This window comes from Lissotriton vulgaris, chromosome 6 (assembly GCF_964263255.1).
Source record: "Lissotriton vulgaris chromosome 6, aLisVul1.2, whole genome shotgun sequence".
Classification (NCBI taxonomy): domain Eukaryota; kingdom Metazoa; phylum Chordata; class Amphibia; order Caudata; family Salamandridae; genus Lissotriton; species Lissotriton vulgaris.
Genome location: NC_141694.1, coordinates 1225505048 through 1225521190, shown reverse-complemented (window position 1 = coordinate 1225521190; position 16143 = coordinate 1225505048). Strand labels below are relative to the sequence as shown.

Here is a 16143-nt window from a genome sequence, read left to right as displayed (position 1 = left end):
CAAATCTTTGTAACTATGGTTTTGCATCAAAAGGCTTGGGTGGTTGCATGGGAACGCCCATGTACCACCCATGTAAGCCCCCTCGGTGCAAAGTAACGCAAAGCAGTGCTTTGCGCAGCTGATCGGGTGCTTTCCAGCGCAAATCAAGTTTTGCGCTGGAAAGAAAATAGCAAGTATTCACGCTGGTTAGCACCACTTTTGTGGCACCAGCGCAAATGGTTTGAAAATCTCCCCCTTAGTATTTGACAAAAGCTATGTTCCTAGCCTCAAGTTGAGATATTACATTCTAAAGAATTAAAGATTATGGTCTGCCGGTTTGATACTAGGGATTGTTTTTTAAAGCAGTCTGTCTTCATTGCTAACTGATCTCCCATCATCTTGAGCAGCTGTCCGAGTTCACAGACGTGGAGAAAGTCGGCTGCAGAGTGATGGTGGAGCTTGCTCGCTGGCTTCCCGACGTGGTACTTAGGAACATCCTGGGTCTTTTTGAGATGGAGGCCATCCCACATCCATATGTTGCATTGTGCCTTCAAAAAGTCATTCAAGGTCATGGTAAGTTGCCTGGCATTTGAGAGATCCTTACATCAGGGAAGACCATGCTAAGTGAAGTGGGAAATGGATTAAGTTCTGTTGGACACTATTGGTACAATGATCACACAATCCAAGATAGATGATGTTCAAAGCACAATGGGGTAGTGATACCTACAAACATGGGTCTCCGGTTAGGAGAGTACAGCACTGTGAAATCTCAACCTCAGTAGTTCTGGCAGTTAAACTTAGAACCATAGGGTTTAACAGCAGATAAAGACGGTTGAGCCATCAGCCTGCTTACTGCCTGCTTCTTGGAAATGTATATTCCAATCTGGTTCTCAGCTCCTGCTTTTCCACTTAGTAGTTTTCTTTGCCTGTCTCACTTGAACATTTTAAATTAAGTTACTGATCCATACAATTTCTGGCAGAATTTAACTTAGCATATTTGGTACTCTCTCTGTGATATCATTGTTACTTGTTAGCCCCTCTCCCTTCCACTTAAGTTTAACTTTCTGACCTCTAATTTGGGGGAAATTGATGCTCCCAGGTTCAGGGCCTAGGGAATTCATGAGCAACCCTTCTAACAAGTATGGCCTCTTGTACTTGAAACACCAGTAACCAGATACTACTGTGAGATCACAGAATGAAGAGAACCTCCCTTTAGACGTTGACTCTCAGGGAATTGGCTGTCCATTTCCCAGAATCTCCTGCAAGGAAACATAGCTAGTCTCCAGAAAGGACCTAAAAAAGTACTCTTCTAAGTCTTTGTGTGCCGCCTGTGTCAGATCGAAAGAAGCCCAAAGGCTGCACCGTCTCTCTGTTGGGCCACTCATCTCACTCCAATGTACACCCAATGTGCAACCCAAGGCTCTCCCTTTATATAAGGACCGTAGCACTCCTGTGTACTTATGTTATTTCAATCGGTGTTATGGTCTTTGGTGCAAATTGGGAAATCCTCCTGAGTATGAGGATGAATTCAATGAATGGTTTGCATTGCTCCCTGGGCGGGAGGGCGTCTCCAATTGCACTCCTTTGGGCATGATAAGGCATTAATGTGTGAAAAGAACACATCTTTGTATTACTGAAGAAAGTAATATGACACAATGGATTAAAAAGCAACAATGAATAAAATTGATTTGGAAAATAATTTAAAAGAGTGAATATTGTATTTAAATATAAATGAGTGCAATTGGAGACGTCCTCCCACCCAGGGAGCAACGCAAACCATTCAGTTCAAAGTACATCCCAGTCCTAAGGTCTATCTGTTGTATGTTTCAGTTTGAAGGGCACTACAGGACTCCCATCTCTGCTGTGGCACCTGTGTACACCCGGGCACCACAGGCTTTTGCCTCCACTATGCAACCAGTCTGAGCTGTGTTTTTTTGTTGTCACCTCACAGTATCCATAATGAAGTATTCTGAGGGTTTAATCCTTGAACGCTTTCTACCCATCATGAAGAAAGCAAGAACTTTCGCCCAGTGTTGGTATTTCTGCCGCGGTAAGTATAAACTATTAGGAAGCTTCTCTGAAACTGGATGGAGCGAGCACCCACTGCAAGGATACTTTCAATTTTTCAGAAAACACCAGGGATAATTTTATATGTATGTATCATTTTAATCAACAGCCTCAGAGTTTGTCTGAGAATTTTGCCAAAATCTTCTGGGTTTTTAATTAATCTCTGAGAAATGATTTGGCTTTTCTTCATAAAATGATCAGATTCTATACATTGTGTGTAAAATTGATATGCTCTGTATTATTTTGAGCGACAGCTGAGGTATTAGAATGTGTCAAAAGTCATTAAAAACTGCCTACCCTCCCCCTTGATTTTCATGCACCACAAGCCTGCATTCTGGGGAAGGGGAAAGTTGGTAGGGCTAAGGGTGTGTATAGACAGAGCATAAGTGGGCAACTGGGCAGAACTGATTTGTATTTTCTCTGCAGCCTTTCAATCCTTAACTTGGGCATTTGCCCGGAGCACAGAAGCAAAGCTTGTTCCGCAATATTTGAAGGGCTATGTTATCTGCAAGGTCTATCTTGACATACCATGCATGAACACCAAGGAAAAGTGCAAGGTAAGTTTTCAAGTCAGAACGGATTCTTGAGAGAGACAAAGCATGCTACTATTATCTACTGAGTCCCCAGTACCAGATACATTATAAAAATGTGCTAACATGCCAACTATAATATCCCTTTTATCACCATGGATCATTTGAGGAAGGGGCCATGATTCACAAAAGATGGAGCTTTGTGAGGATCAAGATGCCCCTCTATCTGCATGAACAGTGGTAATAAATGGTATGCAGCTGTCAGTGAGTGAGCATCTATGGTGTTTCATTGAGAAAAACTAAACAGGTCTTGGCTGCTGCTACTGGAAGATGGCTCCGACTAATACCATGCGGTTGGTCACTGACTGTCTTTAGTAGCAAAGTCAACAAAAGACTTTGGACTTGAATTCAATCCCAATTAATTACCAATGGTTTAGATTGAATCTAGAACTCCATTCATCACTTCTTTTTCTAAGTGAGACGGCCTAAGTGCTTATCATGATGGCTGCATCAAAAAGGGGATGCCCTAGTCCATTGTGCTATAGGCCATATGCAGAGCGGCACTAATGAGGCCCAGTCAGCCATACATTGTCTGAATTTGCATATACTCACATTCAGTGCAAACATACTAGCTTCAAATGGAATTTTCCTATTGTAGAATGACCAAGGCTGATTTGCAAACTGTTGATCATTATCTGTAGTGGCAAACTGAGCAAAAGAGTGATGGATTAGAATTCAGCCCAAAGTACAAAGGGTTTAGGTTAATCCATTCTACCCATCATGTCCGAATTCACTCATAGGCATATGCCATGCTGTCTTTCATGCGTAGAAGTTGTCAACAATACTATTTAACCATTACCAGAAAGTAAGACTTTAACTGGCACATGTATCAAGGTCGGCTTTTGCGATTCCTTAATTGCGATTATTAAGGAATCTCAATTATTGAATCACACAAGCCTATCCATGTAGGAATTGCTATAAAAATAGAGATTCCTAAACATTCCCTATTTGCGACTCACAAATTGCGAGTCACAATTAAGGAATGGCTTCCCATTCATTCCTATGGGCGTACAGGCCCATAGGAATGAATGGGAAATTGCACATGCAATTTCAAGGGTACAAGGCTGTCAAAAGGACACCCTGTTGCACCCCTGAAATTGAACTGTGCACACGTGTTGCGCACACACATGCCCCAAGGGCATGTGTGTGTGTAACCTACAACTTTGAAAAATACACTTTAGTGCATTTTTCAACATTTTCGCTATTTACCATCCGGTATAATTTCTCTGTAAATAGTGGATCAAAATAGCAACATCGTTATTTTAAAAGGCATCCTGCAGTGCATTCAAGGCATTGCAATTTGTGAGTCCTTAAGTGCAATCACAATTTGCGATTTTTGCATTTGGGATGATGCATCCCAAATGCCAAAATACCGGTCGCAAAGGGGCAGATTCTGAGAATCTGCCTGCTTGCGACCGATTTTTCCTTGGATGCATGTGGGCCTAAATCCGGACATGGGAGTAAATCAAATGAGTAAGGGGCAAGTTGGCTTCCTCTGCAAAGTCATTGTAGAATGGGATAAATAAAACAAGAAACTGTGACTTCTCCAATTAGGAAAAAATTGTTACCTTTTGACTATGGTAAGAACTTCCTGACATAAACATGAATCTCCACCACAAGTATTTTGCCATACAAAAACAGTACGTTTCCCCTTGCTTCACACATACAGAGGTCAGAGGCATGTACTTTCTTCTGTGTTACTTCCTGTAGATCCGTGAACAGGTGTTACTGACACTTGGCCCAATGGCGACTCTGCTTCCCCCAGACCAGCTGGCTTTGGAACTACCAGGGGTGTTCAGAGAGGTATTATACCTCCAGGCAAGCCTGCCGAAAGAGAACACCTTTGGTCTGATAAAGGTATGTCTGGGGCAAATGTACCCCTCAGAAATATCTACTGTATGTTTGTATGAATTATGTCCTTGATGTATTGAAGAGAATCATAAGGGGGTGTCTAGTGAGAAAATGTTGCGTTCAATCAATCAATCACTCAATCAATCAATCAATCAATCAGAGTACTTGTAAAGCGCGCTACTTACCTGTGAGGGTGTCAAGGCGCTGAGGGGAGGGGGGTGCCGCTACTGCTTGAAGAGCCAGGTCTTGAGGAGTCTTCTGAAGGCGAATAGGTCTTGGGTCTGCCGTAGGTGGGTCGGGAGGGTGTTCCAGGTCTTGGCGGTGAGGTAGGAGAAGGAGGTTGTTCGCTGAATGCGGGGGACAGTGGCGAGGGCGAGGCTCGCGGAGTGGAGCTGGCAGGTGGTGGTGTAGAAGCTGAGTCTGCTGTTCAGGTAGGCTGGTCCAGCGTTGTGAAGTGCTTTGTGTGCGTTGGTGAGGAGCTTGAAGGTGATCCTCTTGTCGATGGGGAGCCAGTGTAGGTCTCACAGGTGGGGGATGATGTGGCTGCGGCGGGGGACATTGACGATCAGTCGGGCGGAGGCGTTTTGGATGCGTTGTAGTCGTCGTAGGTGTTTGGCTGGGATTCCTGCGTAGAGTGCATTGCCGTAGTCCAGACTGCTGCTGACGAGGGCCTGTGTCACCGTTCTTTTTGTTTCGGTCGGGATCCACTTGTAGATCCTGCGGAGCATGCGTAGGGTGTTGTAGTAGGAGGAGGAGACAGCGTTGACCTGTTAGACATGGAGAGGGAGGAGTCGAGGATGAATCCTAGGTTGCGTGCATGGTCGGTGGGTGTCAGTGCTGTTCCCAGTGTGGTCGGCCACCAGGAGTGGTCCCAGGCTGAGGGGGTGGGTCTGAGGATTAGGACCTCTGTCTTGTCCGAGTTCAGTTTCAGAAGGCTTCTCCTCATCCAGTCAGCGACGGCCTTCATTCCCTTGTGGAGGTTGGTTTTGGCGGTGTGTGGGTCCTTGGTGAGGGAGAGGATGAGCCGGGTGTCGTTGGCATAGGAGATGATGTTGAGGTCGTGATGACGGGCACTTGTGCAAGGGGGCCATGTAGACATTGAATAGTGTTGGGCTGAGGGATGAGCCCTGGGGGACGCCGCAGATGATGTAGGAGGTATTCTCTGCTCGTCTTTCAGATCTCTGTTGGGTTTTTCTACGGCTTTTGACACACCTGACCTGGATCACAGATCTGAGTGGTCATTATCTGGGTCTTCTCTTTTTTTCACCGGGGATATAATAGTTGGGCCTTCATTACAAGTGGTACAATAATTCTGATGGTACAGGTCTCATTGTAATCATGAGGTTTGGAGGAATATGGTAGCTCTATTGTGTTTCATCAAAAGCCCCGGGGAAAAACAAGTACAGTAAATGAAATGTGACTCCCATATGTTATTGCTCCCAAAATGGGAGTCCTTGTTATTTGCCCTTCCTAGACTCACATCGAAATAGCAGATTATGATAGGCCACTCATAATAAGGGTCACAGTAGTGCAGGTGGAATCTAAGGAATCACAGAAATTATTTACACTGGTGCATTATTTTTTAAACCCCTTTAATTTTCAATTTTCTTGGGAGAAACTGCCTTTTTGTGTGGTCGCTGCACCACTACATAGGAAAGTAATGCTTTTGGAGATTCAGTGTGTCAAAAAAGCAAAACTTTGAATCAAGACCATTTCATTTTTTTCTTCCTTCCATTTCTTAGCCTTCCTGCCTCACTAGGAAATAAAAACAACCTTGTTCACAACTTTTTAATGTATAACTTATTTTTCCTTTTTCTATAATCCCCATATTGAGACAGACACAATAACCAACTGGTTTCATTGTTACAATTGCACTTCATACCACTCAAAAAAATTCTAATCATGGGCCCCTACTGGGGATCCTGATCACTAATTCCCTTTAACCTCCATCGTTGGACCAACATCTACCTTATTTTTCATGAGTTGGTTTATATACTTTGGAAAAGGTTATCACATTTTTAAAAGTCTGTCCTTGTATGTTTTCTTAATAGCTATAGTTCACATGTGCCTCATAAATGTCCTATAGAAAACATCTAGAAGCTGGGAAACTGACCATATACACTTTGTAACACCCAATGTCACCTTTCCCCCCAGAGCAGCCTCATCAGCAACTTCTATCTTAAGATTCTTATCAACTCTCCCCTCTGAGAATTCAGATCACCTCTCCCTTTTAGGTATTTGCATCAAATCTCTTGGGATCCTGAACTTCACTTGCCACAGAAGATCATACTCTCCTACCTCTTGAGGGTTCTCACCCTGTAAAGCTTCTGATCACTTCTTCCTTTGTGGTGATACTGATTACCTCTCCCCAGTCAACCACTGACCGCCTTGAGAGTGTGGATCACCAGCCCACCACAAGGATCTAGATTACTTCAACCCCCTTGACTGCATTAAACTCCTTTCCTGAAGATGGAGCTTGATATTTTCCTCTAATTTTAAAAGTAATGCTTATTCATCACTAGGAAGGGCAATGTCCCAAGTGGTGTCAGATGGCTGTGATTGCGTTGCTTAGTTGGTCAAGATCTGTTGTTTATGTGAAGTAATCATTTATTATAGTTGGAAATGAATGTGCTGAATGAAATTGAAAGCCATATGCATGAGTGATCTCTTTCTAAAGGCTTCCCCCTTACTAACTTCATGTTCTTTTCCATTCAGCCTCTCGAACATTTCCTTAGAGCTGGTGTCACAAAAGCTTGCAAGGAGGCTTCTTTACCGGAAGGGTTTGCAGCACTGCACAACATGGTAGGGGATTTTTTGAGGAGACTCTTCTATCATGAAATCACTGTATCTTCTGAACAATAAAGATGATCAGTTAGTGTGATGGACACACATGCTGATTACATAGTAGAGATGTGGACTTTACTCCTGCCCATTCACTGACACCTCTCATGAGAGAGCACTAAAAAAAGTCCCCTGTTATCTCCATGACAGAGTGCTGAAAATACCACCCATTGTCTTTAAAGCACAACACTTTAATGGTAATCCGCTGTCTCCAAAGGTGGTGATTTCCCTAGCTTGTGAGTGATATCATTACCCACTTTTTTCATAGCAAGGATCACAGAACTCCAGTCACTAGGTCTATAGCAGGAGACTGAGCACATTATTCACTTGGCGACAGCCAAGGAATGACAAAGATATTCTGTCTCTCAATTCACTTGGTAAAAAAGGTCAATACCTAGCTTCACTGCTGAAGAGTTGAAACTAACACCCACTAGATCTATAACAGTAATTCTTAAGTGAGTACAACAGGGTGTGAACTAAGGCAAATGTAGTAGTGGATAAAAGTCTTAAATTAAGATTTTCAGAAGAGCGCATCTGTTGTGGTCGATTGTAAATGCTCTACAAAGTAGCAGCACTGAGTTCCCAATTTATAATCATAATATCCTGTTCTGTCTTTGCAATGATTGCTGTCACTGTGATGTTAGTCATGAAATGAAGACTTTTAATACAGATCTGTTCCTTTCTAACTGGGAAGAGGCCAATATTATCATAAAGAAGGGAATGTGAGTACTGATACTTCTGGAAAAGCTGTTCACAATTCGCAGTCTGCGAATCGCTCTCATAAGAAGTGATAGGTTAATGTTGTGCTAATGGCCAGGATCTGAATACTCATCCACTTACCAGATTCGTATGGCTGTTACCATACTGTTCACAATCAATATCTGATCCCAATCACTATAAGATGATGACCAGAGGGGAACTTAAAAAAGCCATTAACACATGAATAATAACATTTCTGTGTTCATATTTGGAGCTTTTGCCTAAAACCGGTTTGCCTACAAGTTTTTGGTTAGGATTTTGATAGAAGTTGCAAACCCTAATGTGCTAATGAGACTGGGTCAACAGCTTGGTGTGCAGGAAGGAAAGATCTTGATAATGATGTCTTATAGTCTGCCTAGATGTCTTACTTGCTGAGGAAGTTGACATGAGGTCCAACAAGGGCAAAAACTCAATTTTGCTAGCAAAGGTGTTAGACTTCTGCATAGATTAGCATGATCAGGGGACCACCTATGTATGTGGCTGAGGAATGCTTCTAATGGTGGTCAAGTCACTCAGGGTAGAGACTGACCTGTGTTCTATGCCAAGCAGATGAACAATAGTGTGTACTGTGAAATGACAGATGGAGGGTAACTTACAGAGGTGAAACAGGCAAGGTTTTACACAGAAAGGTAAGTGCACACCTGGCAGAGTTAGCACTCAGTCCACCCGTACAAGGAGGTTGATCATGGGACGTCTCTGGAAAGAGGTAAAAATATATTTTTTAATATTCTGGGACAGCTTGTCTGAACTCTTTGGGATGTCAGGTATTTCCATGAATAGAAGGTCAGCAGCAGAGCAGAGCAGGAGAGCTCATCAGTTGGCCTCAGCTCTACATTCACAAAGGTACTAACACCAGGCACGGCCGGCACAGGTAACTGCGGTTGGGCGGGTGGGTAAGGAGGGAAGTGGGCAGACGACGGGATAGTGAAAGTAAAATAAAAAAATAAATAAAACCACCTTGATGAGGTGATGCGGCGAGCGCAAGGTAAGCAGTTTTATTTATTTATTTTACTTTCACTATCCCGCCATCTGTCCATTTCCCCCCTCGACCGCCCTGCCTCCACACCAATGCCCCACCGCCCCACCCCGGTTACCTGTGCCGGCTGCACCTGAAGAACACAGACTTGTTGAGGGAGCCTCCATAATATATGCACATTCAATGGCAATTGCACAGCAGCCTAATCATAAAGAAAGCATTTTTAACATTAAAACTATTTGCTCAGCAATTGCCTGAGACCAGCTTTTAAAAAACAGTGGCACACACGCATCACACTCACAGATGTATTTTCACCAAAATGCTCAGGGGTAGTGTATTTGACATCTCAAACCCTTTGATCGCCCAAAGTAATGATTGGGTTGCTCATTTGTTTAAGCATCAGCCCCTCAACTGTTTTCTGGCTGCAAATTGGTTTGAGGATACCGGGTCCTGGAATGTATAAATCTTGACTGTTATCCTGCTTCAAATTCTTGCTATCATGAGTTTTCCCTAGAATGAGAATAACAGCTTGGACCCAGAGTTGCCAAAATATTTGGGATAATAAAAACGCATTTCGGCTCCTGAAAGAGAGCTGGGATTGTGAGGAAGGTCTTAACTGCACACAGCTCTGTTATCCACAGTATCAGAGATCCTCTTGTTCTGCACATTACGGTATGTGGGACCATAAATGATATTCGGCCCCTCACTAAATATTGTCTTCTTTTCTTTGGCAGATCTCTGCCCAGGAACCTCTGTCTCACAAAGGGCAAGCAGCTAAACAGACAGCAAATGAGCTCCTCCTCCTGCTTGGTGAGTACAGGATTGGTAAATCCCCAAACCCCATTTATTTGTTCGTCTAAAAATGTAACTGTAATTGAAAAAGTGAACTTGTTCATTGGCTATTGGCTTGTACTATTCACCTTTGCTTCTGGCTGTGCCCTCCCCACATATCTCTATATTGCCTCCTTTTCCAATGCTTGTGCATTGCTAGTTCCACCCATGCCCTTACCACTGCTATTGCCAGTTTCTATCCACGCCTTGGTGATAAATCACATGCATGCATCTCCACTTTCCATGGTTTCTCTGAACATAACCTTCGCTCTTGTGTCCAGGCTCAATACAAACAAGTAAATCTTTATTTGTAGTACTTTGTCAAATGTTATGATGGTGAACATATTCTCAAACACTGATGACAAGGGAGGGCTTTGGACTGCTATGGTTTATCAGCCTGCATTTAGAGACCAAAATCTGATCTTTGTTGGCAGTCTGGTATATATCTGGGAAGCCTAAATTTACAATCTTTATTCTCTACCTCTAGCCTCGTCGACCCAGTCTTTGGATTCCTATTTACCTGCACCTCAGTTTAAACCTAGATTTTACCCTGCCAACGAGCATCCTGGTTACAGGCCTCAATACTCATGTTTTGCATCTTGGCAATATATTTGTGAACACCAAGCAATAGGCTTAGGCTATGTTATGTTAATATGATTTAATATCGCGCACAAGTCATCCCAGGGCTTCATCATCATTGAATTATTTTTTCCAGATTGAGTGTCCAATGTTTTTGAAACTTTTGGAACCATAGAATAGTCATAGACTACCAGGCAGGAAATGATCTAGATTTGAATACCAGAAAACTGACTAACAGGATGTTTTTCAGTTCAAACAGTTGCTAAAACATTTCTGTAGGTCTAGGTCCAATTGTCCTAGCGAGAGCTGGTCTCTAGAATGTACCTTAGGTTCTCGACTTTGAGAACTGAAAGAAATCTTGCTATGTATGGATCTGCTCTCGCTGGTGATGTTCCTGAAAGGATGGCTCCTGGTTTACAAACTGATTTCCGATGCAGCCTCTTGGCATGAACACCACTCGGTGCCCTTGTTTTTCCAACCCCTGTTGGTGAGTATTCTGGCCCTCCTCTTTTCTTTTTGAGTGTTTCTTATCATGCTACTGATCTCTACCTCTAGGTTTGTTTGGCCAGCAAATATGCTCTTTATAATATTCTGACTGTGAATTGGGGATGTATGACGTTACAACGCATGCTTTTACCACGCATGCTGTAACAACGCAGGTTTTACTACGCATACCATTACAACGCATTACACTTGGGGGTGCTGGATAATGAATAGTTTAATTTACTATTCCAACTCCAGTCCCCGTGGACACTAGGGAAGGTGTTGGATAGTAAATTAAACGTATTCCCTATCCTAGAGCGCCCCCCAGTGTAATGCGTTGTAATGGTATGCATAGTAAAACCTGCGTTGTAACTGCACTGCGTGGTAAAAGTTGCGTTGTAAAGGATGTTTCCCGTGAATTGGGCCGTGATCTCTTCAAAAAGACTAGGGTGCAATAGGGAGAAGACACTTCTCTGTATGCATGCCGCATCTTTATGACACTCATCTTGTTGCACTGCTATGGCACAGTTCCAGGCCCCACTAGCTACTGTGTCTTATAGTAAACACAGAAGACATTTATATAGTATGAATATTAGAGTTATTGTGAACAGATGAGAAACATTTCCATTCATTGTTCATAGATTGTTTTACATTAAACTATATAATTGGTGATGATCTGAAACCAAAGACAATAATTCAATAAAACAGTCTGATAGATGAAGGGCCTACCATCTGGTTAGAAAAGTAATTGCTAATTTTAAATATTTTTTGCCTATCTCTAGAGACAACTCAAAGTAAACTACTGGATGCAGGAGCTCAAGCGTCTGGTATTGAGGTAAGTAGCATAAGGCTGTGTCTCCAGAGAGCCTGTGCCACGGGTTAACATTTAGGGGAGGGGCAGCAGTTTACAACATGCTTATCAGGATCTAAGATGCCTAATTTGTTTTATTTAGAGGGCTAATTTCCCGGTTAGCACAAGGGTTATGTAGAGAGACAAACTGAATAGTTTGTTAGAGTTTCTATGGTGTATTAATGGTATGTGAAATGCTTTCATGAGTACTCTCTTGACCATGCAGGTATTACAAGGCAGGTTTCTTTGTGTTTGAGATACCAACTGATACACGAATGGAAGCAGAAAAGAGTAACAAGGTCAACACACCATATGGCAAATAAAGAGGGATTCTGGGACAGCCCTTTACCTGTGTGGGAGAGCTTCCTTCAAGTATTAGCCTGATGAAATGTTTGTCATGTTTTGATATCAGTCCAATGCATTTTGTGGTTGTGTATATTTCCTGCTGTTCGATATTGTTTTGGAGAGTGTTTTTAAAAAAAAAATCTTTTGTTTTGCTCCTTTACTGCTGCCATCATTATGGAGTGCATAAAGCTGTGCTAGATCTTGTGAGTGGTTGATTGAGGGGTAAAGTGTCAATTGCTTTGCTCAGTTATTTTTTTTAATTTTTAAACTGCAAACACTTGCAGTGTTCAAAGTTTGGCTTTTCTATTCTGACTTTATTATATGGCTTTTCAGAGCCCTCTTTTCAGGAGGGGCTGCCTTAGGGAACCTAAGGCCCTTCCATACATGACTGTGATGTTTCGGTGCAGAACCAAGCGCCTTTTTAATGCATTGCCAACGTTTCAACTTGGCCATGTGCCTATTGCATTGTATAGTAATTGCATTTGTATAGCGCTTACTACCCTGATGAGGTGTCAAAAGGCTTTTTCAACGAGTAGCACGCTACTCCAGGACCCATAGAGGATTAGTGTTGAATTAGTATCGTGAAACATGCAAGTAAATTTTAAGTGGTGGATAGGTTAGGCAGTTATTTAGATTTGGAAGAATAGCAGAAGGATAGAAGAGGTAAAAGGGGTTTGTATTTAGATAGCGCTTGTTACCCCTGATGGGGTGTTGAAGCATGCTACTCCGGAAACCCATAAAGGATTAGTGGTGATTTAGTATTGTGAAATATGAAAGTAATTTGAGTGGTGGATATTACTCAGTTATTTGCTGTGTGAAGGATAGCTGAGGGATAGAAGAGGAAGAAAGGTTTGCATTCATATAGCACTTGTAACCCTGATGGGGTGTTGATACGCTTTATTGCAGAGTAGGACACTATTCTAGAACCCATAAAGGATTAGTGGTGAATTAGTATAGTGGGTATGAAATTTGCAAATATATTATTAACTTGAGATGCCCCTTTAATTCACAGGAGCATATTTAAAAAAGTGTGCGGTGTTACACCAAATTTGGCAACGCCACGTTCCAACAAATTTTAAACAGAGCGATGCACCATATTCACAAGAATAGGGCACACCCCTGTGTTTTCGCTAGCACAAACAAAAGCTGCCTAGCATCAACGCAGGCAACCTGCCGCCATGTTGCAAGGGTGCCTGCGCTGCAGAGGCGATTGTTTATGTACTGGAAGGGAGACCTTCCCGCACATAAACAATCAATAATGGTGATGTGCTCTCTCTATATGTGTTGCAGAATGCGTTTCCACAGTTTAAACTTGCCCATTGAAAGAGCAAAAATCAAGGAGCTATGAATAATTTCTACTTGTATCGCAATTCCAAGTCCAGGAATTCCTTGGCGTTCGTTTTTTAGATGAGACAAATCCTAAAACTACTGTGCTTTCAATACAAATTTTCAAAGTTGTTAACTATGTTTGAACTATATTACAGTACATGCATTTCCTTCCCATTTTCTTTATGTCAGTGTACAGGTGAAAGGCCACCAGTCTAACTCAATAGGTCTGGTTATAACTGAAAATGGCGATCAGACCTCTTGGCTTTGCCAATGTTTGTTAAACTTGTATTTGTTGTTCATAAAGCTAAAGCTGTGTGTGGGTTGTCCCCAGAGTTTCTCAAGGGAAATGCTGCTTGACTATATGACTTTTCAGCCTTGGTTCACCCTCCTCTTCTGCATTCAAGAGGCAATGTTGGGTGTCCCTGCTTTTTGATTCCCTCTCACATCACTTAGAAAAGATTTCTAGATCAACTTTCTCTCATCAAAGGTTTCTGCAACAACTTAAGACTTGGTTGTTCTACAGTGTTGAATTTCCTTTGATTCCCAACATGTAGGATTCTGTTACATGACAACCCTGAAAAAACATGACATGGTATTTAAAATGTTAACATATTTGTGTAGTGCCTATTTGCTTAGTAAAGTATATAACAAAACGTAACATAACATTACATTGGATTGACATTTAGGAGACATACACTCATGGGAGCTTACAACTTAGGGGGCTTAAAAACCACATGTTCTACCTGGCCCAGGTTGCTGATAGGTATGACTGCTGCATGCTTCATGGGGTCATATATTGCCTACGTGATGTAACCATTATACTTCTCACATGCGCCACTGTCTCCAATAATGCTGTTTGGGACAAAAAGGGGGCAGCATAGGCCACAGATTAGCTTGTTGGTGTGAAAAAGGCTGCTTTATTGGAAACAGGTGCAACTTACATACAAGTTCCTCTGGCCAGTGCCGTACAAAACAAAACCTCACTAAATATTGTCTTCCTACTTTCCCCCACCCCCTCCCCTAAACATGTTCCCCCCTGCAACAATTATAAACACAACTTGCAATTTCGTAACCTTTCTACAACTACCTAACTAGATAAACTTCTTATGTTCTTTCATAACTGTAACTATACATCATTATACCACAACTGACCTTGGAAAAACGCCCCAAAGAAACATAGCGCACCAATCCAGCACTTGTTCCAGCGGCAACACCAATACAAAATAACCCCCCCCCCCCCCCAATGCACCTGCTCTAAAGAAAACTACCTAGCTGAAAAAGTAATGAGCTATCCAACAACAAACCCCGCAAAAACCAGCCGGAAGTTCGTTCCCTAGGGTGGGAGGGCGGGACAAAGCTAAACTGTCCAGTGTCCTCCCTGACCGGCTGTTGTGTCACAAGCACCAAAATTGTGGCTTGTGACACAAGATGACCGGTGATAAAAAACCCCAAGCGCAAAACTAGCCCAACCCAAGCCCAACAAGCCCAAAGCAAGCCCAATGGAGCCCATCCAGCCCATTGTGCTCTGGCTGCCAAGCCCAAAACTAGCCCAGCCCCAAGCCCAACAAGCCCAACGCCAGCCCAATGGAGCCCAACCAGCCCAATGGGCTCCGGCAGCCCCCGGCCCATAAACCCCTGGGGCGGGGGCAGGTCTCCCGCTGGTAGGCCGCCCCCCCTAAAGCCCTATTCTCTGATATGGCTATTCATACTGGTCCTGCCTCCTTATAGCTGTATTGTTTTTTTTTTTATTTTATTTTTTTATTGGAAAACCTTTATTGATACTTCAACCAGTTACAAATATGGGCCTACAACCACCAGGGCCGGCCGCTAATCAGTTTCATCACAGCAAGTCAGTTAGGACAAGACTCGACCGCCCGGGAAGCGAATGTACCACAACTTCAATTGAAACTGGCTATAGAGCATACCAGGCGATTCACAGGATTCTAAAGGCTCCATTTTACAATATAAAAAAATAGAAGGATCAGGTGCCATACAATATCACAAAGTCGCATAAAGGGCGGGCAAAATAGTAGGATTTCCACAATTAGATCGATCTCATTTAAGACAGTGGCGCTAAGGCATACAATTCAGGATAAACAAGCATACTATCACAGTTCGCACCAGGTAAGCGCCCGCCCAATGATACTGAAATACCGTGAAAAGTATAGGCACAGACAAAAAAGTCAATAATTGACAGAAGAGTGGACCCACTACGCTGACCCGAAAAAGGAAGAAGCGAAAGAAAAGGCAAAAGGAAGGATACGAAAGAGAAAAAAGGCCATAGAAACAATAAGGAAAAACAAAATTCCCCTCCCCCAACCCCCCACCCTGCACTCCTGCAGATGACTACGGCCTACCCCCTAGCAGCGTGCCTGTCGCCCCAAATAACTGAAACCCGAAATATAAGAAGAACAAAGAGAAAGAAAGAAGAACTAAACCCCTACCCTAAAAGTAGAAATGGAGGAGGGCTTTATCGTACGCATTCCCGGTCTCTCCCCACCGCCTTAACAAAGAATCCCCCACAAAGCTGACACAATCGAGCAGAACACAATAGAAAAGTACACAGGAGGAAACTATAAACCCCGCCCGGTCTCCGTTGATCTAGTAAAGCAATCCCGTTACCGATGAAACCATAGTGTGAAACCCCAGACAACAGTCTCAGC

At 42.9% G+C, this 16143-nt stretch overlaps 1 protein-coding gene across 1 annotated transcript in view; it reads left to right on the top strand.

Moving 5' to 3' along the window:
* Positions 1-428: 428 nt before the first annotated feature.
* Positions 429-16143, top strand: part of LOC147708655 (uncharacterized) — a 117803-nt gene continuing 102088 nt past the window's right edge. Inside the window, exons 1-7 of the mRNA XM_086925381.1 lie at positions 429-552; positions 1931-2029; positions 2473-2603; positions 4347-4493; positions 7203-7289; positions 9798-9873; positions 11739-11791. Coding sequence (XP_086781507.1) covers positions 429-552; positions 1931-2029; positions 2473-2603; positions 4347-4493; positions 7203-7289; positions 9798-9873; positions 11739-11791 — 717 coding nt within the window. The remainder of the gene's footprint in view (positions 553-1930; positions 2030-2472; positions 2604-4346; positions 4494-7202; positions 7290-9797; positions 9874-11738; positions 11792-16143) is intronic.